General features: G+C 38.1%; 1 protein-coding gene across 1 annotated transcript in view; it reads left to right on the top strand.

Moving 5' to 3' along the window:
• The window catches only part of opn7a (opsin 7, group member a), a 48222-nt gene extending 30612 nt beyond the window's left edge, over positions 1–17610 (top strand). Inside the window, exons 3-6 of the mRNA XM_067417132.1 lie at positions 3778–3940; positions 11191–11318; positions 13660–13994; positions 16431–17610. Of these exons, the coding sequence (XP_067273233.1) occupies positions 3778–3940; positions 11191–11318; positions 13660–13994; positions 16431–17087 (1283 nt within the window). The 3' untranslated portion in view covers positions 17088–17610. The remainder of the gene's footprint in view (positions 1–3777; positions 3941–11190; positions 11319–13659; positions 13995–16430) is intronic.
• The last annotated feature ends 4618 nt before the right edge of the window (positions 17611–22228 follow it).

The following is a 22228-nucleotide window of genomic DNA, read 5'->3' as shown; positions in this document are numbered from 1 at the left end:
GTTTTACAATAAACAAACTGACACCTATAGTGGTCAGCTAAACAAATGTATTTAAACACACACCATAGATCGCATGCTCCATTGATAAATTAACTAACGTTATACACAATCGTGTTGTTTACTGATTTTTACTTACGCGACGATAGCCAACAACATAGATATTTTAAGGAGTTTTACTCACCGCCTGTTTCCAAAGCAGGACTGTGAACCTTTATCGCTGGGACCGCTCCGACAAAAACACACTTCTTTGGTAACTGTTGATTTTGTGAAGTCATGTGACAGCAGTGACCTTGGAGATCCACTTTTGCGACACGACTGTAGCATGATTTTGTGAAGCTTCCCGTCATTTCTGCGTTCAAATCAGTTCAAATGCAGCGCTGCCTTCCCGGAATGCTATGCGGGTGCGTTAAAGTCGCTTGATGTCACCCATAGGAATAAAGTGGAGCGCGGTGCGACAGAAGTGTTGCATGGACGACTGGATCTGCAGCTGAGCGAGTGTTTATGCGTGTGCATTTCCTCTCTCGCTCTAGTCACTCGTGCGCGCACCCTACCGGGAGAAGAGTCCGTACGGCCCATACAAGGACCTTCCTATTAACGTCAAGCGGACCCATACTCGAAAAAAACTCTCCGAAACTTGTGAGAAACCGGAAGGAGTATTTTTGACACAGAAATACTCCATCAAATGTCCAGTTTTTTAAACTTTGTCTATGTTTAGGATGGGGATCCAAGTCTTTAACAGTGTTAAAAGCTCAGTATGCATGAAACAGCACCCCCCCCCCCCCCCTTAAGTTATAAGTACTTAATGTACATTAAAAAACCTTAACACAAAATTGGGGTTGCTTTTTCATTTAAAGAAATTTCTACCTTTTGAAACAAGAAATATAATTATACAGAGTTGTTTCCTCTCAGTGTTGGATTATGGTCATGTGATGTGATTTATTTGCATGCAAGTTTATCTTCACTAAAAAAGTTGAATTGCTACCTTACGCTGTGATGAGTGTCTCTTCATTGTACCGTGTATGAATTAGTTGGCTGGTCCTCCTTGTTTCAAAAGAGAAAAATACACACAATGTGTTGTTTATTGCAAAGGCATTGTAAATTACTGAATATCAGCAGTCTTTTATCATATTTCAGCTGTAATTATAGCACTAGATCCACTGCTAGACTTCTTTTAAATGTTCCAGGGTAAACTCTAAACAATGGACAATTTGCGGGGGGTGAAATTGACACCATTTTGGAGCCTGTCTCTAGTGGCCAGTCGATGAATTGCAGTTTGATCTGTTTAAAATATGTGTAATTTATGAAGCAAAACATGTGAAAATCTTAGAAATCTAGACGCACCTTAGCAGCAGCAAATCTTATTGTGTAGTGTAGGGCTGCAACGATTCATCGAGTAACTCGAGTTAATCGAATCAAAAAAATCCTCGAGGCAAAATCATCTGCCTCGACGCTTCGCTTAGTCCATTTAACTACACACAGATATTGCAGAAAGACATTTTTTGTGTAAGGACTCGGAGTATGAGCGGATTGCGGTTATATCCGCGGTTCAGGTGCATAAACATCCCAAACATTGCAGGTGGATGAGAGAAATCGTTAATATGTTGATTTTAATAAAGACGCGGAACTCTCATATCACGCTAAAACGCAATGAATGCGTGTCGTTCTTTAACTTTCGTTTTCAGCTCATGTCGAGATCCAAAGACCGCAATGTGTGAGAGAGAGAGAGAGCGGGCGAGCATCAGCACTGGTAATATCATTTAATATCGCTGTTTTTAAATGAAGAAAACTGTGTGTTGAGCTTCAGGATGCGACGCTGAACATGTAAGTTTCATTTGCGGCAGTTCACGCGTCAGCTGAGGAGATACGAGCAACTCCAAACACATGAACGCGATGGAGTTTGCAGCTTTGCACATGGATCACCGTCATTGTGATGTGTGTGAAATCTTTAATGAGACTTTATATATCCTACTTGATAATATCTTCGAAATGCACCATTAGATGTTCTCAATACTAGGCGCAACAAATATCAGAACAAGCTGTAACGCGCGCGTGTGTGTGTGTGTGTGATGAGCAGCGCTCGTGCTTTCAGAGCTCAGAGCTGCGTGCTTTCATTGATTTGTGTAATTTAAATATCACACTTTAATCATATTTATAGCTACTAACTTAAAACAAGCTGTGTTACAATGATGAATGATTAGCTCAAAAGATCAGCATGTGTGATGTACTTTACCTGAATTAAACATAGGCTATCTCGCGTTTGATCACGTTCTAGCGGTTATTCCTCCGTGTGATGTATAGGTTGTCGACCCTGGTTTATGTAAATGTAATTTTGCCAAAATATTTTTTTTTGTTTTGTTTAGCAACCTACTTCAGTGTAGCTAATATGTGACGATAGCATCGCGCTTAACACGGAGGATTTGAAGTTGAGAATACCGGGTTCGGGTGGATGGTTTGATTCTAACAGCTGATTCAGTGACGGTAGAGCTGATCCGCACATCTCTTGCTCCAAGTTAACCTGTCCAATATGATTTGCTTCAGTAAAGGAGTAAATAAGACAGTAAATGCTTATGTCATGCCTGAGCTGAAGCTGATACATGAAAGTTAAGTTGCACAACATAAATACAATGTTTAGTCATTTATATTATTTATAGAATATTTATAGAATATTAGAATATTTATATTATATAGAATTTATAGAATATTTATATAATTTATATTGGCATTATTGTTATTTATATTACTACTATTTAGATTTATTGGTTGTAGGTTTAGTTTTAGATTGAACTATGTTTACCTTTTTAAAGTAATTTGAAATAGATTTTTATTTAATATAATATGGCAATTGTATGCATTAAAATTGTTTAGTTTCACAGTTATTAATGTATGCAATTTCAGCAATAAAACTTAATTTTTCTAAAAAGAAGACAAATTAGATGTTAATTTTAAGATACGCGTCTTAGTGTCTCTTATTGCTCTTTAATAAAGAAAAAGTAATTATTATCCGATTAATCGATTAATCGATCGATTAAGTGGTAGATTAATCGATTACAAAAAGAATCGATAGCTGCAGCCCTAGTGTAGTGTAGTTTAGCAACTCTCAATAGACTTCTAAGCTGGAAAAAACAAAATCTGGTCAGGCAATTACATTGTGTATAGAGTCAGTGGCGGGGCTTAACATAATGACGGCAGAGATGCGTGCTACTTGTAAAGAAAGAAGCTGGGAACAGCGGTCTTACAAATTGGCTTTGGCCGCGACTCCGGAAGACTTAGAGTTAATCTTTTCTTTGAAAAAAACAAAACAAAGAACGGCACTGAAATCATTCTTAAGAAGGGAAGAGGAGTTCGGAGTTTCGGCGAAAGTTTAATTATCAGCTAGCTCTGCTTCACGTTGCTCTGGTTGGTGTAGCGCTATCCTATCGCGTGCAGAGGGAGTTTGAAAGACAACCGTTTATCCCGCCCCTCGGATTGAGCCCTGTCAATGGTGAGTTTCCAGACCAAACATCTTGATGTGGGTCTGGCTTATCTTTTTTTTTCTAGTAATAAATCAAAAACCTGCCTTTCTAAAAACTCCGTAGGAAACCCATCACTACAAAATGCCGGGTTTTAGGACTACTGAACTGAGAAATATATTTTCTGCAACTGTCCTACTTTTATAAAAAAATTATAAATGAGAGCTAGGTCCAATGATGGATTGGTTGATGAAAAATGAAGCTTCAAAAAGATTTTTGTCCCACATCATACCACAATTACTATTATATATATTTTTTTGTCCTGCAGGTGTTTGTTCGCTATGTGGAAACAGTATGCTGCTGTATGTGTCCTACAAGAAGAAGCACCTGTTAAAACCAGCCGAGTTCTTCGTCATTAACCTGGCCATCAGCGACCTGGGCATGACCCTCAGCCTCTACCCCCTCGCGGTCACCTCAAGCCTCTCCCACAGGTACCACAAAAAAGGAAAAATTCCCCCCAATATAGGAAAAACACAGGAAAGAGAGAAGTCTGAGGATCTTTTTGGACTGCATATACATAATCAGCATGCAAGCTGTGCTGCAGCGTAACTTTAACAGCAGGAGTCCTCTAGATGTTATTTTAATTACTTGTCCTTGCTTTTTGGTCTTAAGCCTTATCCGGATAATTTTTTCTCATTATAGAACATCTGTAAAAATAAATCTGCATGGCTCCTCAGTGATAAAACTCATGCGTTTGGATTCAGATGAATGTTGGACGTGTGAGCTTGTGATCCTATGGGACCAGAAATGCGCTTCTCATATAGACAGTCACATGTTTAGTCACATGTTCATTCTTACGGTCCACGTGAAAAATATACGGTACTGGTCTAAAAAAAAATCTGTGTTGCATATTATCTCTCATTTTGATCCCCTCTTGTGAATTCAGAGATGTAGATTAGGCCTATATCATTGGTGATATGACCAAAATCAATATGAATTTTATTTCACAATACGGATATAGCTATAATACAATAAATGAAATAATTCAAGCACTAGAAATGCCACATATATGTATAACGTAATCAAATGATTACCTGAACCTGAACACTTTGTTCTGTTTTAGGTACACTACATTCTTCTACACACTGAGGGGGCAGGTGGAAAAATCATACTTTCTGTGGTTTAGAAATCACACAGTCACACGATTTTATTTCAATTTCGATTAACCGCACAGACCTAATTTAGCAATTAAATGACCACACAACCTGGAAAACTGGTTAAAAAAAATTACACAGGAAGTACGTTTTTTTTTGTGTGGACCAAAATAAATTTGGACACAAGTACTTAGCTGTCACTTCCCTCAGATTATCATTTTACCAAGGCAAAATAGTTCATATAAACCAAACCAAAAAGGCTCATACAAACACGTACAGTTCAATGCTCCATCAAGAAAAAAAACTCAGTGATAATGATGATGCGAGCAGTCATGTAAAAAATGCTGTGGACAGACCACAGAGCGGCTCTGTGTCACATCCAGAACACTTCTCGCACATAAATCCAGACCACAGCCATCAAGGCTAACGGTCCTTTACTTCAGACTGTGGCTAAGAATGACAGTTTCAATCGCTAGTATGTGTGACTTCATGCTGCATCCGGAATGTAACGCAAGTCAGAGATGTGCAAAAGACATTGTTTGTCTTTGTGTGTGTGTGTGCGTGTGTGTGTGTGTGTGTGTGTGTGTATGTGTGTGTGTGTGTGTGTGTGTGTGTGTGTGTGAGAGAGAGCCTGTTTATGTGGTTTATGAGGACACAAATTTGTATAACTACATGGGTATTACACTGGTATTACACTATAAATGTGGTTTATGAGGACATTTCAAATTTCCTGATATATCAAAAGCTTTAAAACAAAATAAATGATGGCTTTTTTTGAGAAAGTAAAAATGCAGAATGTTTCCTGTGATGGGTAGGTTTAGGGGCAGGGGCAGTGTAGGAGGATAGAAAATACAGTTTGTACGGTATAAAACCATTACACCTATGGAGAGTCCCTGTAAACCACATAGACCAACGTGTGTGTGTGTGTGCGCGTGCAAAATAAATTATTACGTTCTCGTTTTGTGGCAGCGGTGGATTGTACATGAGGTAAATTAACTCAATCGATTACAAGAGGAGAATGTAGATAAAAATATAAATCTTTTGTAGATTTATCGCACATTTGTTGGGTGTGCTTAAGACAGCAAACAAAATCCAACTTATCAAATAATCATACATAGCACAGTAAATAGGTAGGAGAAAATGCTTTCCTTATCTTTTCCTGTTGACATCAGAGGATGTGCATTCAATCAAACTCTACAATATTTTGGCACAAATTAATCCATCACTTGGTTATGTGGATTATACTGATACAATATTTTGCCTATGTTTAAGCTGGCAAATTACATATACTGCACTGTAAAAAAAAGTAAGTAACCTGGTTGCCTTAATTTTTAGTTTATTGAAATTAAACATTTGAGTTGATACAATGAAGGAAATTTGTTTAATAAATAGAAACTCAAAATAGTATTGTATCTGAACCACATAAAAAATTTGATAAATCACTAAAATAGCACTATTTGGCATGTTTCACTGCGTCATCAGAAATAAAACACACACAATTATCCAATATGCTTACAAAATATTTTAATAATATTTAAATAAAGCTTGCCGAATCTCAAAAAATGTTCATTGTATTAACTCAAATTGTTTATTTCAATGAACTCAAAATTTTAAGGCAACCAGTTAACTTTTTTTTCTAAATATTTTTTTACAGTGTGTATACTGTTGTGTATGCATTTACAAACAATCTTTTTTTTATTTGTATTTGTGCCTTTACTATATGTTTGTAATGTCCATAGCTATTTACATTTTTTCCTGGAAATCAAACCCATGACCTTCCTTGGTGTTGACCCTAGCGCCACGCTCTTCCAGTCGAGAACAGGAAAATGAATGCATCAATGAATGCAGTTCATGAGAATATTAATTCATGTTTTAATGCTATTTTATGTTCATTTTTAATTTTTTTTTATCAGAATTTTCTTTATTTTTATTATAATTTGTAATCCTTATTCTTAAATTATTTTAACCTTTTATAATTCTCTCTATCATGGTACACAAAGCAATCTGAATGACTTCTGTATATTATTTTAGGTGGCCTTAACTACTATGAACTATCATTAAAAAATAAGTAAAATGTACTTATTGTGTTCATATTTTGTTGCAAAACACATTTGCTGATATTGAGGTGGGATATGGGTAGAGTTTGGGACAGGTGTGGTGGTATGGGTAAGTTTAAGAGTAGAGTTAGGGACAGGTGTGGTGGTATGGGTGAGTTTAAGGGTAGAGTTAGGGACAGGTGTGGTGGTATGGGTAAGTTTAAGGGTAGAGTAAGGGACAGGTGTGGTGGTATGGGTAAGTTTAAGGGTAGAGTTAGGGACAGGTGTGGTGGTATGGGTGAGTTTAAGGGTAGAGTTAGGGACAGGTGTGGTGGTATGGGTAAGTTTAAGGGTAGAGTTAGGGACAGGTGTGGTGGTATGGGTAAGTTTAAGAGTAGAGTTAGGGACAGGTGTGGTGGTATGGGTAAGTTTAAGAGTAGAGTTAGGGACAGGTGTGGTGGTATGGGTAAGTTTAAGAGTAGAGTTAGGGACAGGTGTGGTGGTATGGGTAAGTTTAAGGGTAGAGTAAGGGACAGGTGTGGTGGTATGGGTAAGTTTAAGGGTAGAGTTAGGGACAGGTGTGGTGGTATGGGTGAGTTTAAGGGTAGAGTTAGGGACAGGTGTGGTGATATGGGTAAGTTTAAGAGTAGAGTTAGGGACAGGTGTGGTGGTATGGGTAAGTTTAAGGGTAGAGTTAGGGACAGGTGTGGTGGTATGGGTAAGTTTAAGAGTAGAGTTAGGGACAGGTGTGGTGGTATGGGTAAGTTTAAGAGTAGAGTTAGGGACGTGTGGTGGTATGGGTGAGTTTAAGGGTAAAGTTAGGGACAGGTGTGGTGATATGGGTGAGTTTAAGGGTAAAGTTAGGGACAGGTGTGGTGGTATGGGTGAGTTTAAGGGTAGAGTTAGGGACAGGTGTGGTGATATGGGTAAGTTTAAGAGTAGAGTTAGGGACAGGTGTGGTGGTATGGGTAAGTTTAAGGGTAGAGTTAGGGACAGGTGTGGTGGTATGGGTAAGTTTAAGGGTAGAGTTAGGGAGAGGTGTGGTGATATGGGTAAGTTTAAGAGTAGAGTTAGGGACAGGTGTGGTGGTATGGGTAAGTTTAAGAGTAGAGTTAGGGACAGGTGTGGTGGTATGGGTAAGTTTAAGGGTAGAGTTAGGGACAGGTGTGGTGGTATGGGTAAGTTTAAGAGTAGAGTTAGGGACAGGTGTGGTGGTATGGGTAAGTTTAAGAGTAGAGTTAGGGACAGGTGTGGTGGTATGGGTAAGTTTAAGGGTAGAGTTATTGACAGGTGTGGTGGTATGGGTAAGTTTAAGGGTAGAGTTAGGGACAGGTGTGGTGGTATGGGTAAGTTTAAGAGTAGAGTTAGGGACAGGTGTGGTGGTATGGGTAAGTTTAAGAGTAGAGTTAGGGACAGGTGTGGTGGTATGGGTAAGTTTAAGAGTAGAGTTAGGGACAGGTGTGGTGGTATGGGTAAGTTTAAGGGTAGAGTTAGGGACAGGTGTGGTGGTATGGGTAAGTTTAAGGGTAGAGTTAGGGACAGGTGTGGTGGTATGGGTAAGTTTAAGAGTAGAGTTAGGGACAGGTGTGGTGGTATGGGTGAGTTTAAGGGTAAAGTTAGGGACAGGTGTGGTGATATGGGTGAGTTTAAGGGTAAAGTTAGGGACAGGTGTGGTGATATGGGTGAGTTTAAGAGTAGAGTTAGGGACAGGTGTGGTGGTATGGGTAAGTTTAAGGGTAGAGTTAGGGACAGGTGTGGTGGTATGGGTAAGTTTAAGAGTAGAGTTAGGGACAGGTGTGGTGGTATGGGTAAGTTTAAGAGTAGAGTTAGGGACGTGTGGTATGGGTAAGTTTAAGAGTAGAGTTAGGGACAGGTGTGGTGGTATGGGTGAGTTTAAGGGTAAAGTTAGGGACAGGTGTGGTGATATGGGTGAGTTTAAGGGTAGAGTTAGGGACAGGTGTGGTGGTATGGGTAAGTTTAAGGGTAGAGTTAGGGACAGGTGTGGTGGTATGGGTAAGTTTAAGGGTAGAGTTAGGGACAGGTGTGGTGGTATGGGTAAGTTTAAGGGTAGAGTTAGGGACAGGTGTGGTGGTATGGGTAAGTTTAAGGGTAGAGTTAGGGACAGGTGTGGTGGTATGGGTAAGTTTAAGGGTAGAGTTAGGGACAGGTGTGGTGGTATGGGTGAGTTTAAGGGTAGAGTTAGGGACAGGTGTGGTGGTATGGGTGAGTTTAAGAGTAGAGTTAGGGACAGGTGTGGTGGTATGGGTAAGTTTAAGAGTAGAGTTAGGGACAGGTGTGGTGGTATGGGTAAGTTTAAGGGTAGAGTTAGGGACAGGTGTGGTGGTATGGGTAAGTTTAAGGGTAGAGTTATGTGTAAGGGAAGGGTCATCAGTGTTATTATAAATGCAACTACAGAAATTATTTTTTTAAGTAATTAATAGATATTAATTAATTACAGATGTATGTAATTACATGCAGGTAGTTTTTAAAATGTAAATATAATGTAAAAACAATAAGTGCATTGTATCAAGTTATTAATTTAAATGTTAGCACATAGTAGTTAATAAGTAGTTAAAAAATGTTCGACACCCGTAAGATCTACTTTCATCTTCGGAACACAAATGAAAATATTTCTGTTGAAACCTGATGGCTCAGAAAGGCCTCTACTGACACCAATGTCATTTCATCTCTCAAGACCCGTAAAGGGCACTGAAGACGTCGTTACAAAGCCCATCTCACTACAGCGGCTCTACAATCATTTTATGAACTGACGGGAATTTGTTTGCAAAAAAACAAAAAAAACGACATTAGGGTAAGTAATTAAAGGTGGGGTAAGTGCTATCTGGTAACCGTTGTTGATATTTCAAATCACCAAAACAAACACGGCCCTACCCCCAAAAGGGTCTCGGCCCTATTTTGATAGTGCCGCCCCACACATATGTAACCAAGAAGCATCAACGGCTATGGCAGAATCTCTGTGTATCTAATACATGTCGAATATTCAATGAAAAAGTCATCCCTTCTATCACAAAAACACAAACCGTTCTTGTGAACAACTCGATAGCACAAGAGCAAGACAGTCCAACTAACGAACATATTACAATTCTGACAAGATTAGAGTTACAGCAATCACAAAAACACACACAAACCGTTCTCTTGAACAACTCGATAGTACACAAGTACACAGTCCAGCTAACGACATATTACAAATTATGACAAGATTAGAGTCATAGCGATCACAAAAATCACAAACTGTTCTCATGAACAACTCTATAGAACACAAGCACGACAGTCCAGCTAATGACATATTACAATTATGACTGGATAAGTGTTATATAGATCATGAAAAGAGTAAGCAAACATATATTAGGAGTGTAGTATCTTACTTGTCGGAGACATTGTGTGAGCTGAGGCTTGAAGCACAAAGTGAGGAGATTTAGATGCTCCATAAGGTGTGGAAATGAACGGGTCTTTATCATCGCTGTAGTGAGACACAATACGATCGCAAATGGACTAACAAGTGAACATGACACACGAGCATAGTCAAGCAGCATATATTAGACTAGTTCTCGGCTAATGTCCGTCATGTGTGACTCGTGTGTTTTGAATAATGATGTGCACAGAGCGAGAGCGAGCGCTCTTCTCACCATAAATAGTAGACACGCCCCTTAACCTGCTGATTGGCTACAAGTTTGTTATTCCACTCGGCCCATGTCCTTTTTCTAAAACGGTTTTGAAATAACACTTATCCCACCTTTAATGACAGAATTTTTATTTTTGGGTGAAATAACCATTTAAAGTTATTTACTCAATTTGTTCGAAAACTGTATAGATTTCTTTGCTCTGCTGAACACAAAATAAAAAGAATTGAAGAATGTTTGTAACCAAGCAGATTTTTTTTTGACAGTCTTGGTCTTGTCTTGGTCTCAGCCACATTTATACTCGGTGTTGTCTTGGTCTTAGACTTAGAGTGGATTTTGTTTCAAGACCGGTCAAGATAACATCTGATGGGATATTACTAAATTGCCAGTGCACTGCCTGATTTATTTATCAGCATCATTAATGTGATTGGATGTAAAATTTACTGCTTCAGATGCAATCAGTAACTTATTTCTAATTTGATTTATTTATTGTGTCGATTCAGAAATTAATTAGGGATTGTGTCATAAATGTCACCAAAAATAATAAAAATGCTCACAAAATTTAAGATATTGTTGCAAAAAAGTTATTGTATGAGATCTGGATTTATAACGTGATATAATTTACCAGTATCAAAAAGAACAAAAGAGCTGTTTTCACAAATTTGAGCATGATGGCAAACAGGATATTGCTTTAACAAACATCATCCTCAACATTATTTATGCATTTGTAATTTACCAATTCAGATGCATCTTCTGTATCACCACTGAAGTGCAAAAATGATTGTTTTATGTTATGAATTATGAATTTTGCTTTAAATTTAAATAACTTCTGAATGTTACATCAAACATCTTTCATTGATCGTGATCTTAATGTAGCTTTTTTTATAAGTGCTGTTTCTGTTTTTTGCAGGTGGCTTTATGGAAGGACAGTGTGTGTGATCTATGCCTTCTGTGGTGTTTTGTTCGGGATCTGCTCTCTGACCACTCTCACTATACTCAGCACTGTTTGCTGCCTCAAAGTCTGCTATCCACTTCACGGTATTCATACCTATACATTATAGTTTTTATTGTGTTAAATACAGTGGGGTCCATAAGTCCACAAGTGAAAATGCATCTGTTTTACAATTAACACTTAACAGTTTTGTGATGTATAGTGTTCAGATTTTTTGTGAACACTTCAGTTGAGAGAATGACAACATTAGTCTCGTTTTGTTCCTCAATAAATCACATTTTTTATCGATTCAATGATTTACTCATAAAGATGGTCATATCCGCTGTCCCAAATGGAACCCTGTTCTTTTGTTCTGAGTCCACACTTTCATGACATAAAATATGTTTTATTAACAATGCTAGGGAGAAGCACATTCAGATAATCTACCCAAGAAGCGCAAGGAAGCCTATTTATAAATAGCCGACTCTGTCCCACCACAGCATCCCTGTTCCTATCTCTATAAGGGATGGTGGGTTCAGCTCTTCTAACCCTATTCTAACCCTATTTGTAAGTGCGAACTTGCGAATGCCTCTTTTAACGTTGGGAAAAAATCTGCTGTGAAGCTCGTCTCTCAGTGTGGTCATATGGTGGACAGTGCCATAGTCACTTGTCGGCCACTAAAAAAAGAACTGAACTGAAACTTTTGTCAGAAAGTTTGAATCAAATCAAATTCACAGTAGCAACATATATAAATTATGCTGGAAAGCAGCTCTAACAAACCAATAGTGTCATTATACAGCTCATCAGTTCAGTGTTGATTCAGTTCAGTTCAATAACTGCGAAGTTTATCAATTGTGCATTAATACTGTATTTACAGTATTTGTACACATGCATGTACGTGTGACAAACTCCCTTAACTCCACTGCACACTGAAGAATCAAAAGACACAAGAGAGTAGCGTTTTACATTTTTAACATCTGTGTACACTCACCTAAAGGATTATTAGGAACACCATACTAATACTGTTTGACCCCCTTTCGCCTTCAGAACTGCCTTAATTCTATGTGGCATTGATTCAACAAGGTCCTGAAAGCATTCTTTAGAAATGTTGGCCCATATTGACAGGATAGCATCTTGCAGCGGATAGAGATTTGTGGTATGCACATCGAGGGGCACAAAGCTCCCGTTTCACCACATCCTAAAGATGCGTTAATGGGTTGAGATCTGGTGACTGTGGGGGCCATTTTAGTACAGTGAACTCATTGCCATGTTCAAGAAACCTATTTGAAATGATTCAAGCTTTGTGACATGGTGCATTATCCTGCTGGAAGTAGCCATCAGAGGATGGGTACATGTGTTCATAAAGGGATGGACATGGTCAGAAACAATGCCTAGGTAGGCTGTGGCATTTAAACAATGCCCAGTTGGTACTAAGGGGCCTGAAGTGGGCCAAGAAAACATCCTCCACACCATTACACCACTACCAGCCTGCACAGTGGGAACAAGGCATGATGGATCCATGTTCTTGTTCTGTTTAAATCAAATTCTGACTCTACCTTCTGAATATCTCAACAGAAATCGAGACAGACCAGGCAACATTTTTCCAGTCTTCAACTGTCCAATTTTGGTGAGCTTGTGCAAATTGTAGCCTCTTTTTCCTATTTGTAGTGGAGATGAGTGGTACCCGGTGGGGTCTTCTGCTGTTGTAGCCCATCCGCCTCAAGGTTGTGTGTGTTGTGGCTTCACAAATGCTTTGCTGCATACCTCAGTTGTAACAAGTGGTTATTATTTTAGTCAAAGTTGCTCTTCAGCTTGAATCAGTCGGCCCATTCTCCTCTGACCTCTAGCATCAACAAGGCATTTTCGTATACTGCATACTGGATGTTTCTCCCTTTTCACACCATTCTTTGTAATCCCTAGAAATGGTTGTGTGTGAAATCCCAGTAACTGAGCAGATTGTGAAATACTCAGGCCGGACCGTCTGGCACCAACAATCATGCCACACGCAAAATCGCTTAAATCTTTTCCATTCATGACATTCAGTTTGGGGTTCAGGAGATTGTCTTGACCAGGACCACACCCCTAAATGCATTAAAGCAACTGCCATGTGATTGGTTGATTAGATAATTGCATGAATGAGAAATTGAACAGGTGTTCCTAATAATCCTTTAGGTGAGTCTAGTTTAATGTGTATGTTGCTAATCATTTAATGTTTTGTAAGAAGCGTTGCTAAAAAAAAAAAAAAACATTTTCAAAATAGTTTTGAAATAAGTGTTTTGTTTTTCAAGAAATTTGTGATGTTTTGTATATTGTGTGTTTTTTGTGTAGTTTTGAGAAATGGAGCCTTATGGTTTCAGAAATTGTAAGCTATTTTTTAAAAATGTATATTTTATTATATTATTTGCAGCCATTATCTATTCTCTAATGTATATGTGTGTATCTCTGTAGGTAATAGGTTCAGCTATGAGCACGGTCGTGTGTTAATAGCGTGCGCGTGGGCCTATGCTCTCGTGTTCGCTTGCTCCCCTCTTGCCCACTGGGGGCAGTATGGTCCCGAACCCTACGGCACGGCCTGCTGCATCGATTGGGCCTGGTCCAGTCACGACTCAGTTGCCCGCTCATACACCAGTGTGCTCTTCATCGCCTGTTACCTGCTGCCATGCAGCATCATCACCGTATCCTACACACGCATACTGCTCACGGTCCGAGAGTCCCGCAGAGCGGTGGAGCAGCACGTCTCAGTAAAGACACGCATGGGCAACATTCAGGCCATTATAGTGAAGGTAAAGGGGCAGTCTTCATTTCTTACACAAAGTATTGATTTTATTTTCAATATTGTTTTAGCAGTTTTTGTTTTGTGACAAAAATAACCTTACTAACAAGCATTAACCTATACTTAAAGCAATAGTTCACCCAAAAATCTAAATTATCCCATGATTTACTCCCCGTCAAGCCATAATAGTATATGAGATTCTTCTTTTAGACAAATACAAATCACAGTTATATTTACAAAAAATCCTGGCTAATCCAAGCATTATAATGACAGTAAGTGGGGGCCCAAAATTGGAAGCCCGAAAAAGTGCATCCATCCATTATAAAAGTAATCCACAAGGCTTCTGGTGAACCACCTTCTGTATTCAACTTACGAAGAAAGTGTAACTCCTCGCGCAGTTAAAAACGCTTAGTGTCACCAGAAGCTAGATATTTTACTTGTTAAATATGGTTATTTTTCTTACAAAAACCCATCGAGTCGCTTCAGAAGGCCTTTATTAACCCCCCTGGAGCTGTGTGGATTACTTTTATAAAGGATGGATGCTCTTTTTTGGGCTTCAAATTTTGGGCTGCCATTCAATGCCATTATAAAAAAAATTGGAAGGAAGAGCCATGTCATATACACCTAGGATGGCTTGAGGGTGAGTAAATCATGGGGTAACATACCCTTCATACCCAACATACCTACATCACACAATTAGCGAAATAGTTAATTTTACACTTAAAATCGCATTAATTAAAAATATTTTTTTTAAATTTAAATATAACGTTTTTTTTTCAAGACTTTTCCATCACGGAAATAAATTACATTTTTAAATTAGAGTTATTTTAAATTGTTAGAATATTTCACAATATTTATGTTTTTACTGATCAAATAAATGCAGCTTTGGTGAGTGAGACTTCTTTCAAAAACGTTCTTTTAAAAAATCAGGAAAAGCTGTCAACAACTGCCCAACATACAACTTCTTAGGCAGTTTCTCTGGCGTCTCTGACTAATTAAACTGACATTTATCAAATTATTTTTTTAAAGGGATCCCATGGTGTTGAGACTTGTATGGCTTAATATAACATAAATGATGTCTCTTACTGAATTATGTGGTAGAAAACCCATGAAAGATCTACGTTATTTAAAAAATCGATTTTATATTTGGACCATGGGCGGCGCCATTTTGTTTGCGTTCTAGGTTGATGACGTAGAGTGGTTGAACTCCTCAATCAGCTGGCGTTACCCGTTGCTATTTTTACCACAACGCAACTCGAAAAATGTTTCAGAGTTAAACAAAACAAATGAATTGCTTTGTAATTGTACTTAAAACACACTCAAACATACATGTGCACACAAACTCACCTACACAAGTCACAAACAGATCGGCGGGCGCGCACACACACACCTGACTGCTCTGTCTCAATCGCATGCATCATCACCAAAACATCCTGCCTCTCTTCCTCACGTTACTTTATCCCATCGTCCTACCTAGATATTTCCCTCTGCTGGTCACATTAGGCATTATAGTTAATCTACTATCAACAGTCTATCTGGGGAACAGGATGTGTTGAACAGGATATCAACAAGGGAATAGATTGAGGGTTATGTATGCGCGCGCAGTGCGTGCGTGTGTGTGTGTGTGTTCGCGCCGATCTGTTGGGCTGTGTGTGTGTTCGCGCCGATCTGTTGGTGTGTGTGTGTGTTGCTGTGTTCGCGCCGATCTGTTGGGGTGTGTGTGAGTCTGTGTGAGAGAGAGAGTTTGTGTGCACATGTATGTTTGAGTGCGTGAAGTCGGACAGCTGTTTGTAAATCGGCTTTACTCGTTATTGCGGTGGAACGTGAGACTGAATGACTGCACTCGAACATGTCCACTATGGTGTCGGACAACACTACAAATGTCCGTCCCTTCAAATAATGCCCTATTTAAGGGTATAGGGTCGATTTCAGATTCAGCCCCTGTCGTGGAGACTGAGCAGCCCAACATCTCGATTGAGACAGAGCCTGTCGTGTGCGCGCCCGCCGATCTGTTTGTGACTTGTGTAGGTGAGTTTGTGTGCACATGTATGTTTGAGTGTGTTTTAAGTATAATTACAAAGGAATTCATTGGTTTTGTTTAACTCTGAAACAATTTTCGAGTTGCGTTGTGGTAAAAATAGCTACGGGTAATGCCAGCTGATTGAGGAGTTCAACCACTCTACGTCATCAACCTAGAACGCAAACAAAATGGCGCCGCCCATGGTCCAAATATAAAATCGATTTTTAAAATAACGTAGATCTTTCATGGGTTTTCTACTACATAATTCAGTAAGAGACATCATTTATGTTATATTAAGCCATACAAGTCTCAACACCATGGGATCCCTTTAAGAAGCTTGCAAATCACATTAAGTGCTGTAAAATGGTGCTCCTAATGAAATTCTTCATGATGTCTCTTTTGCAATTTTTCTCTGTCTTTCTGCAGCTGAGTGTGGCAGTGTGTATAGGATTCTTCACTGCATGGAGTCCATATGCACTGGTGTCTATGTGGGCAGCCTTTGGCCATTTTGAGGACATCCCACCCCTGGCCTTTGCCATCCCTGCGGTTTTTGCCAAATCCTCCACCCTTTATAACCCTCTCACCTACCTCTTGCTCAAACCCAACTTCCGTCACCTCCTCTGCAAGGACATGCGCTCCCTGCGAGGAGTTTGCGTGCACCACTGCCTGTGCCAGTGTTTTCCCCGCTCGAGTTACCGCCCATCGCTGGCCCTCAATCTGCGGCCCCTGCGGCAAAGAGGCCAATCCATCTCAGATTCCTTAGAGGGGCCCGTAGGTCCATGCCACTGCAATTGCGAGATGTGCAGTGACCCATTTGAGCAGTTTAAGCACTACCCACGCCGCTGTCCAGTCAACGTGAACACTGTGCAGTTGTTTCTGCAGGACAGCACTGAACCCGAATTGGAGCCGGAACAAGAACCTAGAGTGATAAAAGAGCTCAAACCAAAGAGCCAATCAATGGAGTGTAAGAAGTCCGTGCGGGTGATTGTGAGGGGGCGGAAATGCTCCGAGATTGACAGTCTGGAGATCACCTTGGAAACGGTGCCTGCTAACGGCAACGCTGCCAAAAACACCAAACCGTAACACCTGAGCCTATGCATGGGTGTGTGTTTAAACTCATGCAGTGAATGTGTGTATTCACTTTCTCAGAGAGGAGTAAAATAGACTTTCACATATGCCTCAATTAAGTCTCTGAGAATAAATTCCAAACAAAGTATTGTGTATTGACATGTCTGCAATGGAGTGCAATGTTTTTTTTTTTAAAGTTGTTTAATTTTTATTTGTAATAAGAGGTTTCTTATGGACACCTGACGCAATATATGCGTTTTTTAGCTCATTGAATTTTTAAATGAAGTGTTACGCCATCTTAGATAGATACCTGCTGAGGGAACAAACATGCATTCTTGAAAGTTGCTTTGGTAAATGTGAAAGTGTACGCCTGTTGGAGAAACATTTCAAATCTCTTTAAGTGACATGCTTCAAATTTTGAATGTATTGACGTCCATGTCTGTATTCATTCATACTCATGTAATATCTACACTCTTAGTAGAAAAGGTTCTATATAGAACCTCACAAGGTGTGTTAGGTGTTTCTGTCATGGGATAATTTGATGCATTTAGTTTTAATTAATGAGGAAAAATAAATAAATAAAAGTGTTTACAAGACTTTACAAAAATAAAAATACATATTTATTATATATATATATATATATATATATATATATATATATATATATATATATATATATATATATATATATATATATATACACACACTATATTGAAATAACTTATTAAACGTGAAAGTATATTATCATTTAATACATTTCTTCTTATATTTATTTATTTTTGGGCATAAAGGGTTTAGGGTCCTATATAAAACCACATTGAACCTTTTTTATTCTAAGAATGTAATTATTTAATTGCTTTAGTTCTGGCCCTCTAAGACAGTTTTGAAAGACTTTCAGACAGGGTCCAAACTTAACATTTTAAAATAAATTAAATAATTAATTAATAACTGCTACATGATGCATATTTCACACATTAAAGGGTTAATTCACCCAAAAATGAAATTGATGTTATTAGTGACTCACCCTAATGTTGTTCCACACTCGTAAAACCTTCGTTTATCATCGAAACACAGTTTAAGATATTTTATATTTTAGTCCCAGAGCATAATGCAGTCAATGCCCACTTCACTGTCCATGTCCAAAAATATCAAAAACAACGATTTTATTCAGCTGTCTTCTCCTCCATGTGCCTCCAAAAAGAATCAAAAGGTTCATGAATCAGTGAATCGACCAATGATTCGGGTCGCCAATGTCACGTGATTTCAGCAGTTTGGTTCGCGTCAAACTGCCAAAATGCTGAAATCACGTGACATTGGTGACTCGAATCATTGATCGATTCACTGATTCATTAACCGTTTGATTATTTTTGGAGGCACATGGAGGAGAAGACAATGCTGAATAAAATCGTAGTTTTTGATATTTTTGGACCAAAATGTTTTTTCGATGCTTCAAGAGACTCTAATCAACCAACTGATGTCACATATGGACTACTTTGGTGATGTTTTTATTAGCTTTTTGGACATGGACAGTGGGCATTGTCTGCATTATGCTCTGGGACTAAAATCTAAAATATCTTAAGCTGTGTTTCGATGATGAACGAAGGTCTTACGGGTGTGGAACGACATTAGGGTGAGTCATTAATGACATCAATTTCATTTTTGGGTGAACTAACCCTTTAAGTCACCCCCCTAAAAAAGTGAGAAACAAAATAACAATACACTGCTATAACGTTAGTATGCGAGAAAAAAAGTATGTGAGCTGAGTAGTTTGTCCGAATTCATAGCATTCATTTTGACAGTAGGCAAAAAGTACATTCAGTGGCATTCAGTTGACACTTCCCTATCCTATGAGGCCACGGGAGATGGTTTGGTTTGTGAATGGAAGTGAAGCAACGCAACTGATGACAGTGACGGATGTAGTACGTCCGAATTCCATTTAGACCTGTTGTATGAAGCTGTAAGTACACTCAAGTGCGTGTCACCAGCAGGAAAAATAACTAATTCAGTTGTTTAAGGGACAAAATTATACTTTTTATATATATAAAAATGCAGTTTAATCAATTATATAAAATATTTATGTCCCGTAAATTTTCACTTTCTATGGGTAGGTGTGGCAAAAGGCACATTTTGGATCTCTTTCGTGTGTATCTTATGTGATTGCGGCAAGGATCTGTGAGTTTCCTAATCTGAATGAAGATTCAGGGAAACACTAGTGGATATCCAAAAGTAGTTCATACAAATATATAGTTGTTATAATAGTGTGTTGAACATTTCCATAGATAATAAGTTTGTTATATTTAGCCACTCAGTCATTACAGAGTCTTTGTACAAGTTGTATAATTGCACTGTCATATTCATTCAGTGGCCAAAGTAGAGCTCATTTGATTGACATGGGCTCTTTATGTAAGATAATACTGCATATGCCATAGTGTTTTATTATTATAATTTATTTTTTAAAAATTATGATTTATTCCAATTAGAAGTATTTTAGATATTTATTTAAATTAATTGTATTTGCTTATGAATTAATTGCATATTTATTTGTCTATTTACTTTAATGTATTTACTTTTTTTGGATTAATCATTTGAGTCAAGTCAAATATATTTTATCCTGTGGAAAGAACCTTAGTCTGAAAGATCATTATGCTCTTAATTAATTACTTAAGTATTTCATTTCTTAAGTAAAACCCTTTAAATGTGGATAATGTCTCTGAGTGATGTGCGTTGCATGATTGGAGGAATATAATTTTATCAGTGCTGTTTATGAACAGGTAAAACTTGGCTTTTTTTAAAATAAAACCTCATTACAGTTGCAAAAATTAAGATTAAAATTGAGTAAAATGAAGAGTGAAATAAAATGACAAAAAGCTATACTGCCTCAGTCTTTTTTCAGTGACATGAAGAACACTCACAAATAAGGCATGTAATAAAAAATTGCAAACATGAATATTTACTGTTCAATAACTTCAACTTCTAAAATGTACTCCAACGAATAGTTATTGGCAGCAGTTCAAACAGTACATTTCCTGTAAAAATTTATAAATGCATACAATGAACTGTCAGATGTGGATAGTGAAAAAAAACTAAAACATGGCAATCAGATTCAGACGTGAACCTCTGTGTTGCGGATGTGTTCGGTTCGATCCTTTTTTCAGCACTCTTTTGAAGTTCGATTTTAGAAACCTTGTCTTGTCTCTTTTCATCTGCCATGTTTGTTGATTGACAGCCATGCATGTAAAAGCTAATAAAGTGCTTTTGCGGGTGGATTTCAGCTGAGTGGTACAGAAGAATATGTGGCTATGAACGCTCTGAGCACTGAATATTTTCTCCATGACCATTTTATAACCATGCCGTCAAAACCTAACAGTTTTTGAGCGAATTCTATTTTCTATCATTAAGCCATTAATGATTCACATGCATCCTGTAAATACCGGCCTAGATAAATGGATATATTTTTTTACTAAAAAAATAAATAAATAATGCACATATTATGGTTTCATGCATGATACCTGCAACTTTAACTCTTAAATGCAACCATTATTACATATTCAGTTCTACACCTGTCCCGATAATATAGAACTCTTCTGATATTAGAGTAACAACTAAATTATAAAATAAAGCATATTTTTTTTACCTTTTGCAGCTTGGAAGGGTTCAGTTTGAGCAGATGTTTTATACCATCATCACTGTCCTTGTCAGAGCTCATTTCCCAGTACATTCAGCATCTGCCTCATATTCACAATCTCAAACATATTCTCAAAACTATCATTTTCAACACCTTCAAAATCGAGATTTTGATCCCTGACAGCTTCTTCAGCAGATCCAGCATCAAGTGACAGTGACACTAATGTTTGATCGCGTTCAGTACCTGCTCTGCTGTAAATCGCTGAGGCATTTCATGTTTTACTGATGATACTTCCAATTATTTTGTTTTCTGCCTGCGGTGACTATGAGTGAAAGATCACGTCATCATTGTGGGTATCTGACGTTTTTTTTATTCAGTCATCAAAGATTAAATTATTGTTGTGCCGAAAAAAATACTCTTACACTGTCACATACCTTGCGTCATTAGTGACCCTATACATTCTTTTATAATTTTTTTTCCACCTTGTTATATTGTTTATAATGAATTGATTGAGGAATACTAAGACGGTAGATGTCTAACTTTAAAAAATAAATGAGGAGGAAGGTAGTGAATGATGTCCCGGGTCACTAAAGACCCAAGGTATGCGTTTAAGGGTTAAGGTTTGCAAAAAATAAAAATAAATGCTGTCAAATCAAATATAGCTTCAGTAAAATCCAGTATGACAAGGCCATTTTTTTGTATAAAGCTGCTAAGTAAAGATAAGGTTTTATATCATTTGTAATGCTCTAAATCTGCAAAATATCTCTGAAGCTCTAAAACTGTAATTTGCAGTAACTTAATCCTGCCAGATATGCTGTCAGTTCCTGACACACTTTCTTTCCTCCATAACAGAACAAAACTTCAATGTGGATTGAGAGCTGTGTCAACACTTACCTGCTGGAATGATCAATTCATAAACTATAACGACTTTTAACTGCTTTTCTGTATTGAATTTGATTTAACAGTAGACAAAGGCAGTGAACTTATTCTGCCCCTTAAAGACAGTTTTCCACTGGACAGATTGTGTGTGATTGGGCATGATAAATGCAATCTGAACCTGCAAACATTGAAAGACACTGACGCATGTGGATTTAAGGTATCATCACCATGGCAACCGGGCTGTTTATCGGCATGTGACATTTCTTGCCAGTGCACGACCAGCAAACACTCAAACCTATGGAGGTTCATATAAGCATCCTGTTTCAGTCGCCAATTTAAACCTAATCAACAGAAAGCTTTATTTCTAATCTATAAAATCTATTTTGACTCATGTAATCTGTTTGCTGATTTGTTTTTCCAACCATTTTCTTGACATATACGGTTGCATAAATAGTGACATCTTACAGGGTCTGATAGCCTATGGGTAAATTAAACTTCACTATGTGAAGAGAAACTCAGACGTTCAAATCATTACAGTGTGTGTTTGACAGTGAAGCACAGTTGTGCACTCAAGTCCTGTAATTGAATGTTAGCGTGTCATGCATGTAAATAAAATGTGTCTTGGCCTTGTCAACTGTGAGACAAATATTTG

This window comes from Pseudorasbora parva, chromosome 15 (genome assembly GCF_024679245.1).
Source record: "Pseudorasbora parva isolate DD20220531a chromosome 15, ASM2467924v1, whole genome shotgun sequence".
Classification (NCBI taxonomy): Eukaryota; Metazoa; Chordata; class Actinopteri; order Cypriniformes; family Gobionidae; genus Pseudorasbora; species Pseudorasbora parva.
This window is presented reverse-complemented; position numbering and strand designations above follow the sequence as displayed.